Consider the following 14,236-nt stretch of genomic DNA (forward strand, 5'->3'; position numbering starts at 1 on the left):
TGTTTATTTTTTATTCGATATTTTACTTTTTTTGCCGTTTATTTTATTTATTCAAAAGTATGAGTGAGTTAATTAGTTCGTGGTTAAATGAAGATATGGAATCACTAAATGATTCGTGTAGTAATGATAGTGAAATTGATGACAGTACAATATATGTAGAACGACATAATGAGGAAAACTACGAAAGCGACGAACCTACCGAAAACACTGACGATGAATCAGAACCTGATGATGAAGTTGAGAATGAATACTACTTGGGCAAGGACAAAATTACCAAATGGAAAAAAAATCCACCTCCACGCAATACACGCAATACCCTTACTGCTCATTGCAATATAATTACTCATTTACCGGGAGTGAAACCTCATGCGCGAAATGCAAAAACAATTATAGAATCTTGGTCACTTTTCTTTCCTGACAACGTTATTCAAGAAATTGTTACTTGTACTAACATATATTTGACCAAAATTAGAATAAATTATGGTAGGGAACGAGATGTCTTGGATACGAGTGTAGTAGAAATGCGTGCGTTGTTCGGTCTTTTGTGCATAGCTGGTATGATGAAAAGTAATCATCTAAATTTGTCGGATCTTTGGTCAAATGATGGGTTATCGCCGGAGTATTTTAGAACTGTTATGTCTAAAACGCGTTTTTATTTATTATTACGAGCACTAAGGTTTGATAATATAAATACTCGCAGTGAAAGAAAAAAAAATTGATAAATTAGCACCTATTCGAACCATTTTTGATGAATTTGTTGATCGCTGTAAATTAAATTATACTGTCGGGGAATATTGTACCATTGACAAGATGCTAGAAGGTTTCAGAGGGAAATGTAATTTTTGGCAATATATTCCTAACAAGCCTAACAAGTATGGTATAAAATATTTTCACTCGTAGATGCTCGTTTATTTTACACAACAAATATGGAGGTTTACGTAGGAAAACAACCTAATGGTTCTTATAATCAAGATAAAGTGCATCAAGTATTGTCAAGAGGATGATCTCTCCAATTTCCAAAACAGGTAGGAACTTGACCATTGATAATTGGTTTACATCTGTCCCATTGGCCGTTGACCTGTTACAAAATCATAAAATTACGATGGTTGGGACAATTAGAAAAAATAAAAGAGAAATACCTCCACTTTTTTTGGACACAAAGAAACGAGAAATGAATAGTAATAAATTTGGATATAGTAAAGAATGTTTATTAGTATCATACGTACCAAAAAAAAATAAAAATGTACTGATGTTGTCAACAATGCACAAGCAAGGAGATATTGATGTAGAGAGCGGAGAACAACGTAAGCCTGAAGTAATTACTTTTTATAATTTTACCAAAGGGGGAGTCGACGTCGTTGACGAACTAAAAGCTGAATATTCCGTAGCAAGGATTAGTTGTAGATGGCCTCTTACCATATTTTTTTCTCTTATGAATATAGCTGGTATAAATAACCAAATTATTTATAAAGCCAACACTGATACTACTATAAGTAGACGTCAATTGTTAAAATCTCTTGGGCAAGATCTATGTAAACCATTTATGGTACAACGACTGAATTGTAAAAATTTGTCTTTTGATCTTCGAAAACAAATAAATCGTTTCACCGGTAAAATCTCCACACCATCTCAAGAGGATCCAAGACCTACAGAAAGAGTTAAATGTGCTTACTGTCCTGCAAGGAAAAATCGATATACCGTGGTAAGTAGATACACTACTAAGCTCAAATATATATACAACTCATTATTTTATATTTTATACCTAGGTAAAATGTGCAAGGTGCACACACATTAGCCCTATGCAGTTTGTGCAATGGAAACACCGAAGATTTAGATGATTAGTTTAAGTTTGTAAATGAATTCATGCATACATAATACATTTTAATTATTTTATCATTATGATTTTACAGAAAACAGTTAATAAAATTTCATAGCACATAAGTCAGTATAATTATTTTATTTATTTTTTCAATATATTAATAAAGAATATTCAAAATTGGTTCATTTTATGATTTATCAATTATTTGTTCTTAAAATATTACATTCATGATGAAATATACTAGGTGAGCGAATCGCTCTACGCGCTAGTAACGGTGTTCAAATTATACGTGCGAGTCATGACGGGTTAAAGATAATTTTCGTACATACAACCACATTAACTTTAAATTAATTATCAGATACACAACAATTATATTATTTCATTTTAATAACTATATATGTTACTTAGACTTTGTCATTCATTAGTTATATCTGAACTCATGGTAATATCAATATGTACAATGTTTTAATATTGACATTTTTTTGCTTATATGCTTTCATTCATTGTATGTATGTATGTATTATTATTTTATATTAATAATATATAATAATGTCACACTCATTCCTATAACTTTATTATATATGTGCATACTTCAATTACTCTCATTAATATTATTATAGAACTGTGCTATCATACTCAATTCCAATTTAAGCATGACATATATTGTTACAAAAAAAAAAGTGGCACCCACCAACTAAGCTCATTTATTTTTGAATTATTTCATTGATGATGATTCATTACATTCTTATTTTAATGTTATTATAGTATATATTATATATACAAAATTATATGTATATATTTATTACTAATACACACACACACACACACATATATATAACTAATAAGATCTTAATTTAAACTTCAATAATTTTGTACATACAGATACATTAAACCTGACCTCATATGATGTTTAGGTAGTACAAAATAATCAACCGATTATAGAAATTGCGGCACCAGACGGCGAACAAGAAATGGACGTGGAAATTGTTGAAGTCCAAATTGATGAGGTCATGGTAGAGGTAGACGAAGTACCATTGGTGCAACCTCAATTAGAAATCTTCCCAGATGACATTGAGGTTGTAGATTTGCTGCCTGCTGATGCTGCAGCAGTATATGAATTCATAGATGTATTCGACGTTTTACCACCAGACATCGACAATGAAGTCAGTGTATATTTCACATTAAATAAAAACAGATGACATTGTTTTTTACAACTTTGATGTTTAAACTACAGTTTGTACCAATTCCCCTGGGTGCTTCCAGAGCACATGTGCCTGTAAGAGATCGTTCGGCTGGCATTCAACACCAACTTCCCGAACAGCACAACATAGGACCATTGGATGCCGTCTGCGATCACTGTGGTGGCCGTCATTTCCACTGTGAGAAGATTGGAAGGTCTCATTTTTCAACGTGTTGCAATAATGGTCAAATGGCTATAACGGGTGACCGTGTGTTGGGACAACCTCCAGAGTTATTAATTCGTTTGTTAATAGATGATTCACAGGTAGCCAGGCACTTTAGAAAAGAAATCAGACGATACAACAACACTTTGGCGTTTGCTGCGTTTTTCACTGACCTCAACCCAAGACGTTTGCCAGGTCGGGGACCAAAAGTGTTCACTGTTCATGGGCAAGTGTATCGCAGGATTAGTAACGACATTGTCAGAAATGAAATGTTGCGACCGAGTTACTGTGAGCTGTACTTTATCGAATCTGGGGAAGCCAACCGGATTCGAATGGCACAACAGCCACGCCAACACCCGCTATTGGAAAACTTGATTACAGACTTAGACAATCTGTTACGTCAAATCCATTTACAGTGGCTTTCGAGTAATATATTTAAATATACATAAATGTGTGTATGTTATATTATGCATATATTTAGCAAATACATATTATACACATATTGTCGCCGCACTCGGCTTTAATATATATAAATATTAAGGTGCCTTTACGGCAGGAAGACAGGCCACCCAAAAGTACTGCACTGCCAACCAAAATATAATAATAATAAAAAGATAATAATGCAATAATAATAGCTGGTAATATAATATAATAACTAAAGACCGGTTGTGACAAAGGATTTATTTCTCTGTTGAAAAAACAATATAATTTAACAAATATCTTGTCATTTCATTATATTATTAATCAAGAAAACTTGGCAGCACGCGTCTCTATTCCAGAAGTAGATTTAGTGATGAAAAGCGTGATAAAAATAGTTAATTATATTCGAGCAAACGAACTCAATCATAGAAAATTTAAAAGTCTTTTAGAAGAAATGAACAGTGATTATAGTGACGTTCTTTTACATACTTCGGTGCGTTGGCTAAGTAGAGGAAAAGTTCTTCAAAGGTTTTTTACTTTACGATTAGAAATTATTGCATTTTTACAACAAAATAATAAATTTGATGAAATTGATAAAAACAATAATTGGTGGTGCCTTTTAGCTTATATGTGTGATATCACAGAAAAACTTAATGAGCTCAACCGTGGCTTACAGGGTGAAAATAAAATTATTTCGCAGATGGCAAATAAAGTTTTTGCTTTTGAAGAGAAGTTGGAGTTCTATTACAAGGAAATACAGAACCAAATTCTACATAATTTCCCAACCCTTACAAAAGCTAAACAAGATGACATTATAATTTCTCAAACAAACAATATAATAATTTTAAATCATTTAGCTGCCTTATCCAATGAATTTAAAAGAAGATTTCAGGATTTAAGAGGTGTAAAGAATTGCTTTTTACTTATAGAAAATCCTTGGCACTTAGAAGTAACGAGTATAACACAATTAGCTGCATTGATTGTATCTGATTATTCAAAATTATTTGATGAATTTATTGAATTAAAAAATGATACAAATTTGGAAGTTATTTTCAAAGAAAAGCGAGAACAAAAAGAATACTTCGAATTTTGGAATTTAGTGCCAGGAAAATACAAAACCATACAAAAATGTGCCCACTTTTTGCTAACAATGTTCACATCAACATTTTTATGTGAAACTTCATATTCAAAAATGAAATATGCAAAGAATGTGTACAGAAATCGTCTTACTGATTCACATCTTGACGACTTGTTAAGAGTAGCATGCAGCAACTACAAACCAGATTTATCCAAAATAGTTAAGGAATTATCTCAATATCAAAATTCACACTAATTTAAAATAAATATTTAATTTTTTTACAATAAATTTTCAAATGTTGTACACAATATAAAATGTATTTTTAGTTTTTTTTTTCCGTTCCGTTCATTTAGACTTGCGGCCCGCGTAATATTTTAAAATATTTTATGTGGCCCAAATGAAAAAAAGGTTGAGTATGGCTGATTTAGAGTTACCCAGGGTGCACCACGAGGAGGTGAACTGGCTTACACCCCAAAAAATATTTAGTTATTTAATTATATTTATTATAAAAGTTTATTATTATTATGTTTATTTAATTATTTAGATTTACATCCGAGTGTTATACGTTTGAGTGGACGTTCACAAAGTTCTTCTTGAGCTTTTTGTTTTACAGAGTTCCTTATTACTTGTCTCATCATTTTTCCATCAGATTCTATTTCATGATTATGGTTTAAATTGCTATCAATAATTGTCTTCTAACTCATATCTGTTTTCATGTAAGCTGTACATGTTTTGTTTACACAGCACCATCGTTTTACATCACCATTCAACATTTTATGAAATCTCAATTTATATCCCATAATAATTTTAAGTTCCTTACCGTGTTGGCTGATCATACTCGACGATAACGACATCAAAATCTTTTAAGTATGTATATATATAAGTGTAATTAATATAAAATGTTAGTTAAATATATTTAAACAAAACTGTTAGCTGTATATACATCACTACACAAACTGCACACGGTTATCAAAGAATAGTTATGAATAATAGATTTCTACGTATGGACTATAGTGTAAATACAAGCAGTGTAATATTATAAGATATCAATGCATTTTATCCATAAAGACAAATATTGCTAGCAATAATACGCGGACGCACATGGAATATACCAAAATTATTTGCGATATTATCGCGGACGCAATCGGGCTATTAAAAAGGTACGATATGATTAACGGAACGCACTCGGGCGACGCCCGTTCATATGTATGGAATGACAAATAAGATGTATGGCCTTCTCCAGGATTGCCATATTTTTGAATATGTTCTGAAAGAACTACATCAAATTCAGCAATCAGTTCAATTACCATCAAAAAATTTCCATTATTTGAGCAACGAATCTGAGTTGTTCCATCTATGAAAGACAAACCTCTTGATGATAACGCCTTAACCACCGTAACTATACAATTTAGAATTGTCTTCCAATAATTATTTTAAAATTCCATTTGATGTATCAGTTGCTGATCAATTCTTTCTAGAATTATACTTCTTTGTTTCATTGTTGAAATATTTTAAAACTCAATTATGGTTAGATAGTACACTTAATATGCCTGAGTCTTCAAATGTATTAAATGAAAAAATAAAATTGCTAAATAAAACTATAGAAAAACAAGCAATTGATATGAAAAAAATGAAAATGAAAGTGGAATATAAACAGAAATTAATTATGTATAAAAATACAACAATAACAAAGCTTAGGAAAAATTTAAAAAATGCCCGTATTCTATTTAAAACTAAAAATGTTTTAAATTCTTTAAAATTTCTATCAATTGATTCTCAAACATTAGTAAAAATGCAAATCCGTCATAGTATATGTAAAAAACCATCGACTAATCAAGAAAAACACTTTTCTTTAAGATTCTATTATAAATCTCCATCCGCGTATAAATATTTAAGATCATTACAAATCAATCTACCAGGATTAGCCACAATCAAACGTTGGATTGGAGCTTACAAGAGAGGTAATATTGGAGGAAACCATTATTTAAGGTCGTTACTAGGCTGGGAAGTGATTTTCTAGGTGGAAGGGTCGACTATTATACGTATTACAATTACTAAAGACCGGATTTTGCATAAAATGCATGTTGTTATTTTCAACATCATATACATGCAGTCAATGAGTGTCCACAAATCATTACTTGATTGATTAAATATCAAAATTTTATACTGCATATTTTTGCATATTCTGACGTTAATGCATGATCTGCATATTTTTGCATATTTTAACAAAAACCGTACAACTATACAAATAAAAACATAGATCATAGGTACGTTTATATAATATTATAATATCAAATATTTTACGTCTCAAAGAATATTTAATAATAAGATACTTTTGGTGACATTAATGATTTAATTATAATAATGGAAAAAAGGTTTTCTCAAAGGCTCCGTATAGAATTCAATTATATAAAGAAATGTTGCCAATTACACATTTACCACCGCAGCCAATAATTATCCGTTGGGGTACTTGGCTAGAGTCAGCCTTTTTTTACGCAGATCATTTTGAAGAGTTCAAAAATGTGATTGAAAACTTAGAAGATAATACAAAATGCATTCAAAATTGTAAATCAATTTTTAATAAATTTAATGTAAAATATGATCTTGCTTACATTAAAGCAAATTTTTTATGTATCGTTGAAAGTATCAAAAAGCTTAAAACCTCTAATTTGTCTCTTGTAGACTCGTTAAAAATTTTAGAACAAGTGGAAAATTCTGTTAATGAACTTCCTACTAGTGCAAATAGTACAATAATTAAAACAAAATGTAAAAACGTTTTGAATAAAAATAAAGGATTAATGGTTTTAAAAGAAATTTCGAAAATACTTCAAGGTGACAGTGCTAATTTCGACGATTTATCTGTTCCAAATTATTCGCTGGATATACTAGCAAATTTTAAATATGCTCCAATCACCTGTGTTAATGTCGAACGTAGTTTTTCATCATACAAGTACATTCTTACAGATCGCCGTCATAATTTCACGGAAATAAACATGGAACATACTTTGATAACTTATTGTTTTTCAAATTAATAATTTACTACCTTCAATAAAATTGTTCGTACTTTTTTCCTATTTATATCAGTATATCACCAATGTATCTACTATTTAATTTTAATAAAATATTTTTTACAATATATCAATGTTTAAAAATTAAATTACAATTTAACAAAAAATTAAATTTTTGTACTATATTATAAATTTAACTTTTTGTTTATGAAAAATGTAATAAAATTAATAAATAATTATCACTGCAAAATTAAAATCAAATATAAAATTGAAATTTTATTTTGCATGTTTTGCATTTTTTCCTTGCATATTTTGACTTTTTTTAGTGCATGTTTGCATGCATATTTTACAATTTAAAATGCATATAAATCCGATCTTTAACAATTACTCACTCGGATAAGTACTTGTACTTGGAAAATCGTATAAAATCAGGCTTTGGACTTAGAGCTCTGAGAGTGGTATGAGTGCATTCCTGAGTGCATTTACTATCGGCCTGCCGTGTTTTTGAAAACGGCAAGTCCATATAACAGCCGATTTTATGGTAAACTCTCGATTTTTAAAAATAGTAAACTCTTCCGGGTTAATATTATGTTTATCTGAAGTAAATGTGTAAACTATCCCGGGTCAACTTTATAGCGAGTCGTTCCATTTGCATTTAAATTCATATTTCTCAAGTACTCATCCATTTTTATTTATATTCATTAATGCTCTAACGGATTTTCAAATTGAAATATATGTTAAAATTAAAAGTTGCAATAAATTAAATAAATCGAATAAAAATATTTATACAAAAAATAAAGAAAAAAATATATCCCAAAAAATATTAGATTATAAAGAGAAAAAAATAGATTCCCTAACTTTTTTAAATCTGTATGTTCTTATTATTGTTGCGTGCCAATATCAGATCCAGATCCAAGGTATTATTAACTCTTTGAAGCACGGGTCAAAACTAAATATTCACTACCTAAATGCACAGAAAATTTTGTAAAAACCTTATAGTAATGGGTCAATAAATGATATATGTACCACAATTTTAGTAAAATTTAATTTACTTACAAAGTTATTTAAGTTTTAGTGGTGGTTACATACACTAACCATCATGCATACATAAACAACATATTTTTTTTTTTATAACTCAAACTTCTTTATTAACAAACGTAATATTTTTTTTTTTTTTTTTTTTTATTTTTACAAGAAATATACAATCTATACAATTAAGCACAATAAGTATATGTGAGATTAGGGTAATAAACATTATGGGGTTACGTGAATAAGAAGCCACCCATTGGTAACACTTAGCTTGTTTATTATGTGATACTTAGCTTATTAGGATTAAATTAAATGATCCCTACACCATTTCTTTTTAAGCCTACGACGGGGATTTCCAGGGAGTGACGGGATATGTAAGCTTTTTATTAGAGGATTTTCATGATTTTCTAATTTATTATAAAACCGTTTATAGAAAACAGCAGCTTCTTCTTCTACTGTTTTTATACCTAGGTCTTTGTGGAGAGTCAAGTTAGAGACGAAGGGTGGGGCATTTGTAATTTTACGAAGGGTAATATTTTGGAAGGCCTGAATTTTATTTATATTTGATTTCTTTGCCGATCCCCACAGCTGGATTCCATACGTCCATATGGGTTTTAGAAGAGATTTGTATATTTGAAGTTTTGTTTTTAACGATGAACATTTATTTTTTGAAAGTAATACTTTTAGAGAGCGAGAGCGGGCATTAAGTAGTAATCTTTTTTTTCTAATATGATTTTGCCAGGTCAGTCTTTTGTCGAGGTTTAGTCCTAAGTATTTAACAGTGTCAAGAGAAGGGATTGGTAGATTATTTACAGTTACGCTAGGGCAAAGTCCGTGTCTTAGGGTGAATGTTGTGTGAGTGGATTTGTTGTTATTTAATTTAATTTTCCATTTAGTGTACCATTCAGAGAGTACATTTAAATGGGATTGTAAATTTCTTGAAGCAATTAATGGATCATTATGTACTGATAATATGACTTTATCGTCAGCATAATCAGCAACAATAGTATTTGGTGTAGAAGGTTGATCAGCAGCATAAATATTAAATAAAATAGGAGAAAGCACACCTCCTTGGGGAACTCCAGCACTTATTGTGGCTATATTTGAGGTGGCGGAACCTTGACGTATTTGAAAATGTCGGTCTGTAAGATATGACTTCATTAGTAGAAATAATGCAGGAGGAAGAAATTTGCGAAGCTTAAACAGAAGACCATTATGCCAGACTTTGTCAAATGCCTGGGAGATGTCTAAAAAGGCACAAGTACAGTAGCATTTATTTTCAAGGGAGGTAGAGATTGCATCAATTACTCTGTGGACTTGGTGTACGGTGCTGTGTTTGGCTCTAAAACCAAATTGTGAAGATGGGAGCACATTTTTTGAAATTATGTGTGGATAAATACGTTTGAGGATGAGTCTTTCGCAAATTTTTGAAAAATATGGCAACAGACTAATAGGTCTATAGGATGTTGGGAGGTCAGGTGGTTTATCTGGCTTAGCAAACATAATTATTTGCGAAAACTTCCAAAGAGTGGGGAAGTATGAAAGTCTTAAAATAGCATTGTAGATATAAGTAAGCATTATAAAGGCTTTGTTCGGTAAACAATTAGCAACATTAGCCGTTATTAGATCAAACCCTGGAGATTTTTTGCGAGAACAATTTGAGATCATATTTTTAACTTCATTAGGTGTAAAGTATTTTTCTGGGCGAGCACTTGGTAAGGTAGAATTTAAATAATTTTCAACATCAATAATATGTTGCGGATTATAGATATCCTCATGCGGATAAAAAGTTTTAGAAAGATGGGCTTGGAATACTTCTGATTTTTCAGCATCTGAAACGGCGAGCGCGTTGTCAGCATTTAACAGTGGAGGTGAAGCAGTTTTGTATTTAAGTAACCGTTTAGTTTCCCTCCATAGACTCCCATCAATGACTGATAGAGAGTGTAATTTTTGTTCAAACTCATATGATTTATATTTTGCCAAGACCTTTTTTAGTGAGTTAGCGAGTTTATTATAAGCTGTTTTATGAGATGGAAGCCTAGTGACTTGGTACTTAGCTCTAGCTCTTCGTTTTTCTACTATTAGGCAGCGAATTTGATCAGATACTATTGGGTAATTATTTTTAGTATAATGCGTTTTATTTGGCTTGGTGGCTTCCCAAGCAGCTGATTGAATTTGCATAGTCAAGTTATTTACCGCTTCATCGATATCATGATTTGACTTAAGTTTAACTTTTAGATCAATTCGTTGATTAAGGATATTTTGAAATACGAGACGGTCAGTTAAAGGGGAAAAAAGCCTAGGTGGTTCAACTCGTGCAAAAACAGTGGCGGACACATTGAGTATAATAGAGGAGTGATCAGAATTTAGATCTAAAATATTATTAGTTTGACAGTGTAAGTTACTAGGAATTTTAGTGACAAATATATCTAAAATATCAGGTTTTTTAGCTGGAGAAGAAGGCCAATAGGTAGGGCCCGGTGGTGCAAGTACATTGAAATTATTTGTGTTGACAAAATTATATAGGACAATTCCACGAGGGTTATTTGTGCGACAACCCCAAGCATTGTGTTTAGCATTAAAGTCGCCACCTATGATAAAATTATTTTTAATTGTATTGAAGTAATCTGCGAACGTAGCATTCGATATATTATGACGTGGAGGAGAATAAAAAGCACCTACGGTAATGGGTATGTTATTTAGTTTAACTATTACTGTACATGATTGAATATAATCGAAACAGTAATTGGGAAGAGGTTGGAAGTGAATTGAATTTTTAATAAATATTGCAACACCCCCATGTGCCGTATTATCAGGGTGATTAGCTTTAATTAGCTGGTATCCAGGTATGAAGATATGTGTATATTTAGTAAAGTGTGTTTCTGTGATAAGGGCAATATCAATACGTTTATCATATAATACATTTTGTAGTATATTTACATGATTTTTAAGACCATTAGCATTAAATTGTAAAACTAGGAGGGACTTATTTGTAGCAGAATTATTCATTTTTTCTAGCCAATAAACTTGAAATTACTTGAGTAAGTAATGAAATTAGTGGATTAATAAGAGTCTTAAGCTCGCTTACAAAGCTTGACATTAGCGAATTAATATCAGGAGCTGGTGTAGGGATATCAGATTTTATATGTTGACCTTGAGTTGCCTGAGCATACGTTTGAGATTGGCCAGAAGGAGGATTGTAGGAAGTATTATTACGTGGGTGGCTATCTTGTACATTGTTAGACTTATAACTAGGGTTAACATGTAATTTGTGATTATTTAAATTAGTTTTCTTACGTTGCTGAAGGTTTTTATAAACTGTGCATCCCCTGTAGTTTGCTGGGTGGTTACCTGTGCAGAGGGCGCATCGCATTGGGTCTTGACGTGAGTTCGGACAGGCAGATGAGGAGTAGTCATCACCGCACCGGACACAGCGAGGACTATATCCGCAGTAGGCTTTAGTATGGCCATAAGCTTGACAATTCTGACATTGGCTAATAATTTTAGGTTTATGAGGTTCTTCTATTTTAATTTTAGTATGCAGTAAGGATTCAAGTTTAAAAATTTCATTTGAATGATCTGTCGGCTCGAGGTCAACGAAAAATAATGGTAGAGGTGTTTTACTAATTCTGTGAATTACCTGCGTAACTTGTCTAACTTCGTATAGTCGAAGTTCAAGTTCACTTTTGATCATTTCCGTTGAAGTAGACGGGTGTAAGTTACGAATAACTATACGCATTGGTTTATCTTCTTTTAGTTGGAATGTATGGAATTCAGCTTGTTGATTTCTTAAGTAGTGAACTAGTGTTCTGTACGCTCCGGGATTGGAGGTTTGGATTTTTAAATGATCAACCGTTGATTTGCAAATAAAATTATCGACACCAATTAATTCGATTAATTCTGTACAAACACCAGGAAAGTCTATTACGCCTCGTATGAAAATTGGAGGTGGTGGTTTAGAGTAAGTGGGAACTGGTTCAGCAATTGGATCAGCAATTGACTGTTTTTCCTCTACCATAGATTCTTCTGCTGATTCAGTTGGTTTTAATAATTCAAACCGATTTCGAGTCACAAATAATTTTTTGCTTTTGTGTTGAAGTGTTTTTGGTGACGGCGGTTCTGAATTAGACGAACTTGAGTGATTACGTTTATTATCATTACTAGCGGGTTTCTGCAATGACTTTGATTTGATAACATTTGCATTTGTTGTCTTATTTTTATTATTATTTGTATTATTTTGATTACGGTTATCCATATTTAAATGTTTAACTGTGTTGATTGATAAATTGATAAATTTTTACGGACTACGTAATCGATTAATTAAAGCCGAGTACCGTAGATTATAATATTATTAATTATAATATTAATCGTAATCGCGTGGACAAAGGTCACCGCCGCAGCGATGCCTTGTAGTGAGATTAGGTGTATTATATAACCATGCACTACGTACGTATACTTAGCAAACTTAGACCTATTTTCACAAATGAAGGTTGATTTTTGCAGTGTGCAGCTGGTAGACACTAGGGTCAGTAACTGCTCTAAAAACTGCGTCGATTGATATAAAGTACGAAAAATTCCGACAAATTTAAACGACACTACTTTAAACATAACACGGAGGCATAATAACGTGTGCATTCAGCTTGGCTGTCCGCGCGTGACAACAAACGTAATATAAAATAAAAATAATAATATAGATAAAATAGATAATAACAACTTATGAATTCTTGAATAACCAATTAATAATCAAACATCTGAAAATGAAAATTCATATTTTAAATAAATTAATAAAAACAATTATTATGTTATAAAAAGTTGCAAAAATATATTATATTCAATACATAAGCATATCAATTTAGTAGCAAAGCACAAAACAACACAAAAAGCATAACATTGATCAAATTAAATAATTACCATATTATACATATATATTATTTATTGAAATAATTTATATGTCATAGGAAGCAGCTGAACATGTATCTTTCTATAGAATAACATAAAACACAATAAACAATTGAGTAAACTATTACCAGCTTACCTTTTGCTAAATGAAATTCTTGAAAACAGTTTTTTGACTTTTTCATGCACAGACTTACTTTGCATACTGAGCACTCCCAAATGCTTCTTACAGGGTTTTTTTTAGTACTGCAATTACCACAACGCCTAGAAGTAGTTCTTTGAGGTTGGTGACTGGAACTTTGTAATCTAATACTTTGGTTTAATTAAGGCTTCCGTGTAGCAGGGCCTCCTTGAGATAATGTTTTTTTGGATTTTTGGGAAACCGCCACTAATTGTTCTGATAAAAGTGTATTGTAAATATTTCTTTTGAAATTTTTATTTTTAAAATGTTCTACATTAGGTAATTCCCTATGTATAATAAATGCATTTGTTATTGCACAATCTACAAAATGAAACACTAACCGCATATACCACTTAATAGATTTTCTGTCTAATGAATAATCTCCTTTTAATCTAATAAAAT

The 14,236-nt window shown here is 31.3% G+C and overlaps 2 protein-coding genes across 2 annotated transcripts; both read left to right on the forward strand.

Annotated features, from left to right (window-relative positions):
- The first annotated feature begins 3,117 nt into the window (after positions 1-3,117).
- On the forward strand, positions 3,118-3,671 carry LOC112595389. The gene is made up of 2 exons (XM_025340552.1): positions 3,118-3,214; positions 3,313-3,671. The coding sequence occupies exons 1-2, from the start codon at positions 3,160-3,162 to the stop codon at positions 3,669-3,671; spliced, it is 414 nt and encodes a 137-aa protein (XP_025196337.1). The 5' UTR covers positions 3,118-3,159.
- Positions 3,672-4,270: 599 nt separating this feature from the next.
- Positions 4,271-4,975, forward strand: LOC112595390 (zinc finger BED domain-containing protein 5-like). Its single transcript, XM_025340553.1, has 2 exons — positions 4,271-4,591; positions 4,661-4,975. Exons 1-2 carry the CDS (start codon positions 4,271-4,273, stop codon positions 4,973-4,975), a joined length of 636 nt encoding a protein of 211 aa, XP_025196338.1.
- Positions 4,976-14,236: the final 9,261 nt, after the last annotated feature.

This window comes from Melanaphis sacchari, unplaced genomic scaffold (genome assembly GCF_002803265.2).
Source record: "Melanaphis sacchari strain LSU unplaced genomic scaffold, SCAv2.0 Contig275_pilon_pilon, whole genome shotgun sequence".
Lineage (NCBI taxonomy): Eukaryota > Metazoa > Arthropoda > Insecta > Hemiptera > Aphididae > Melanaphis > Melanaphis sacchari.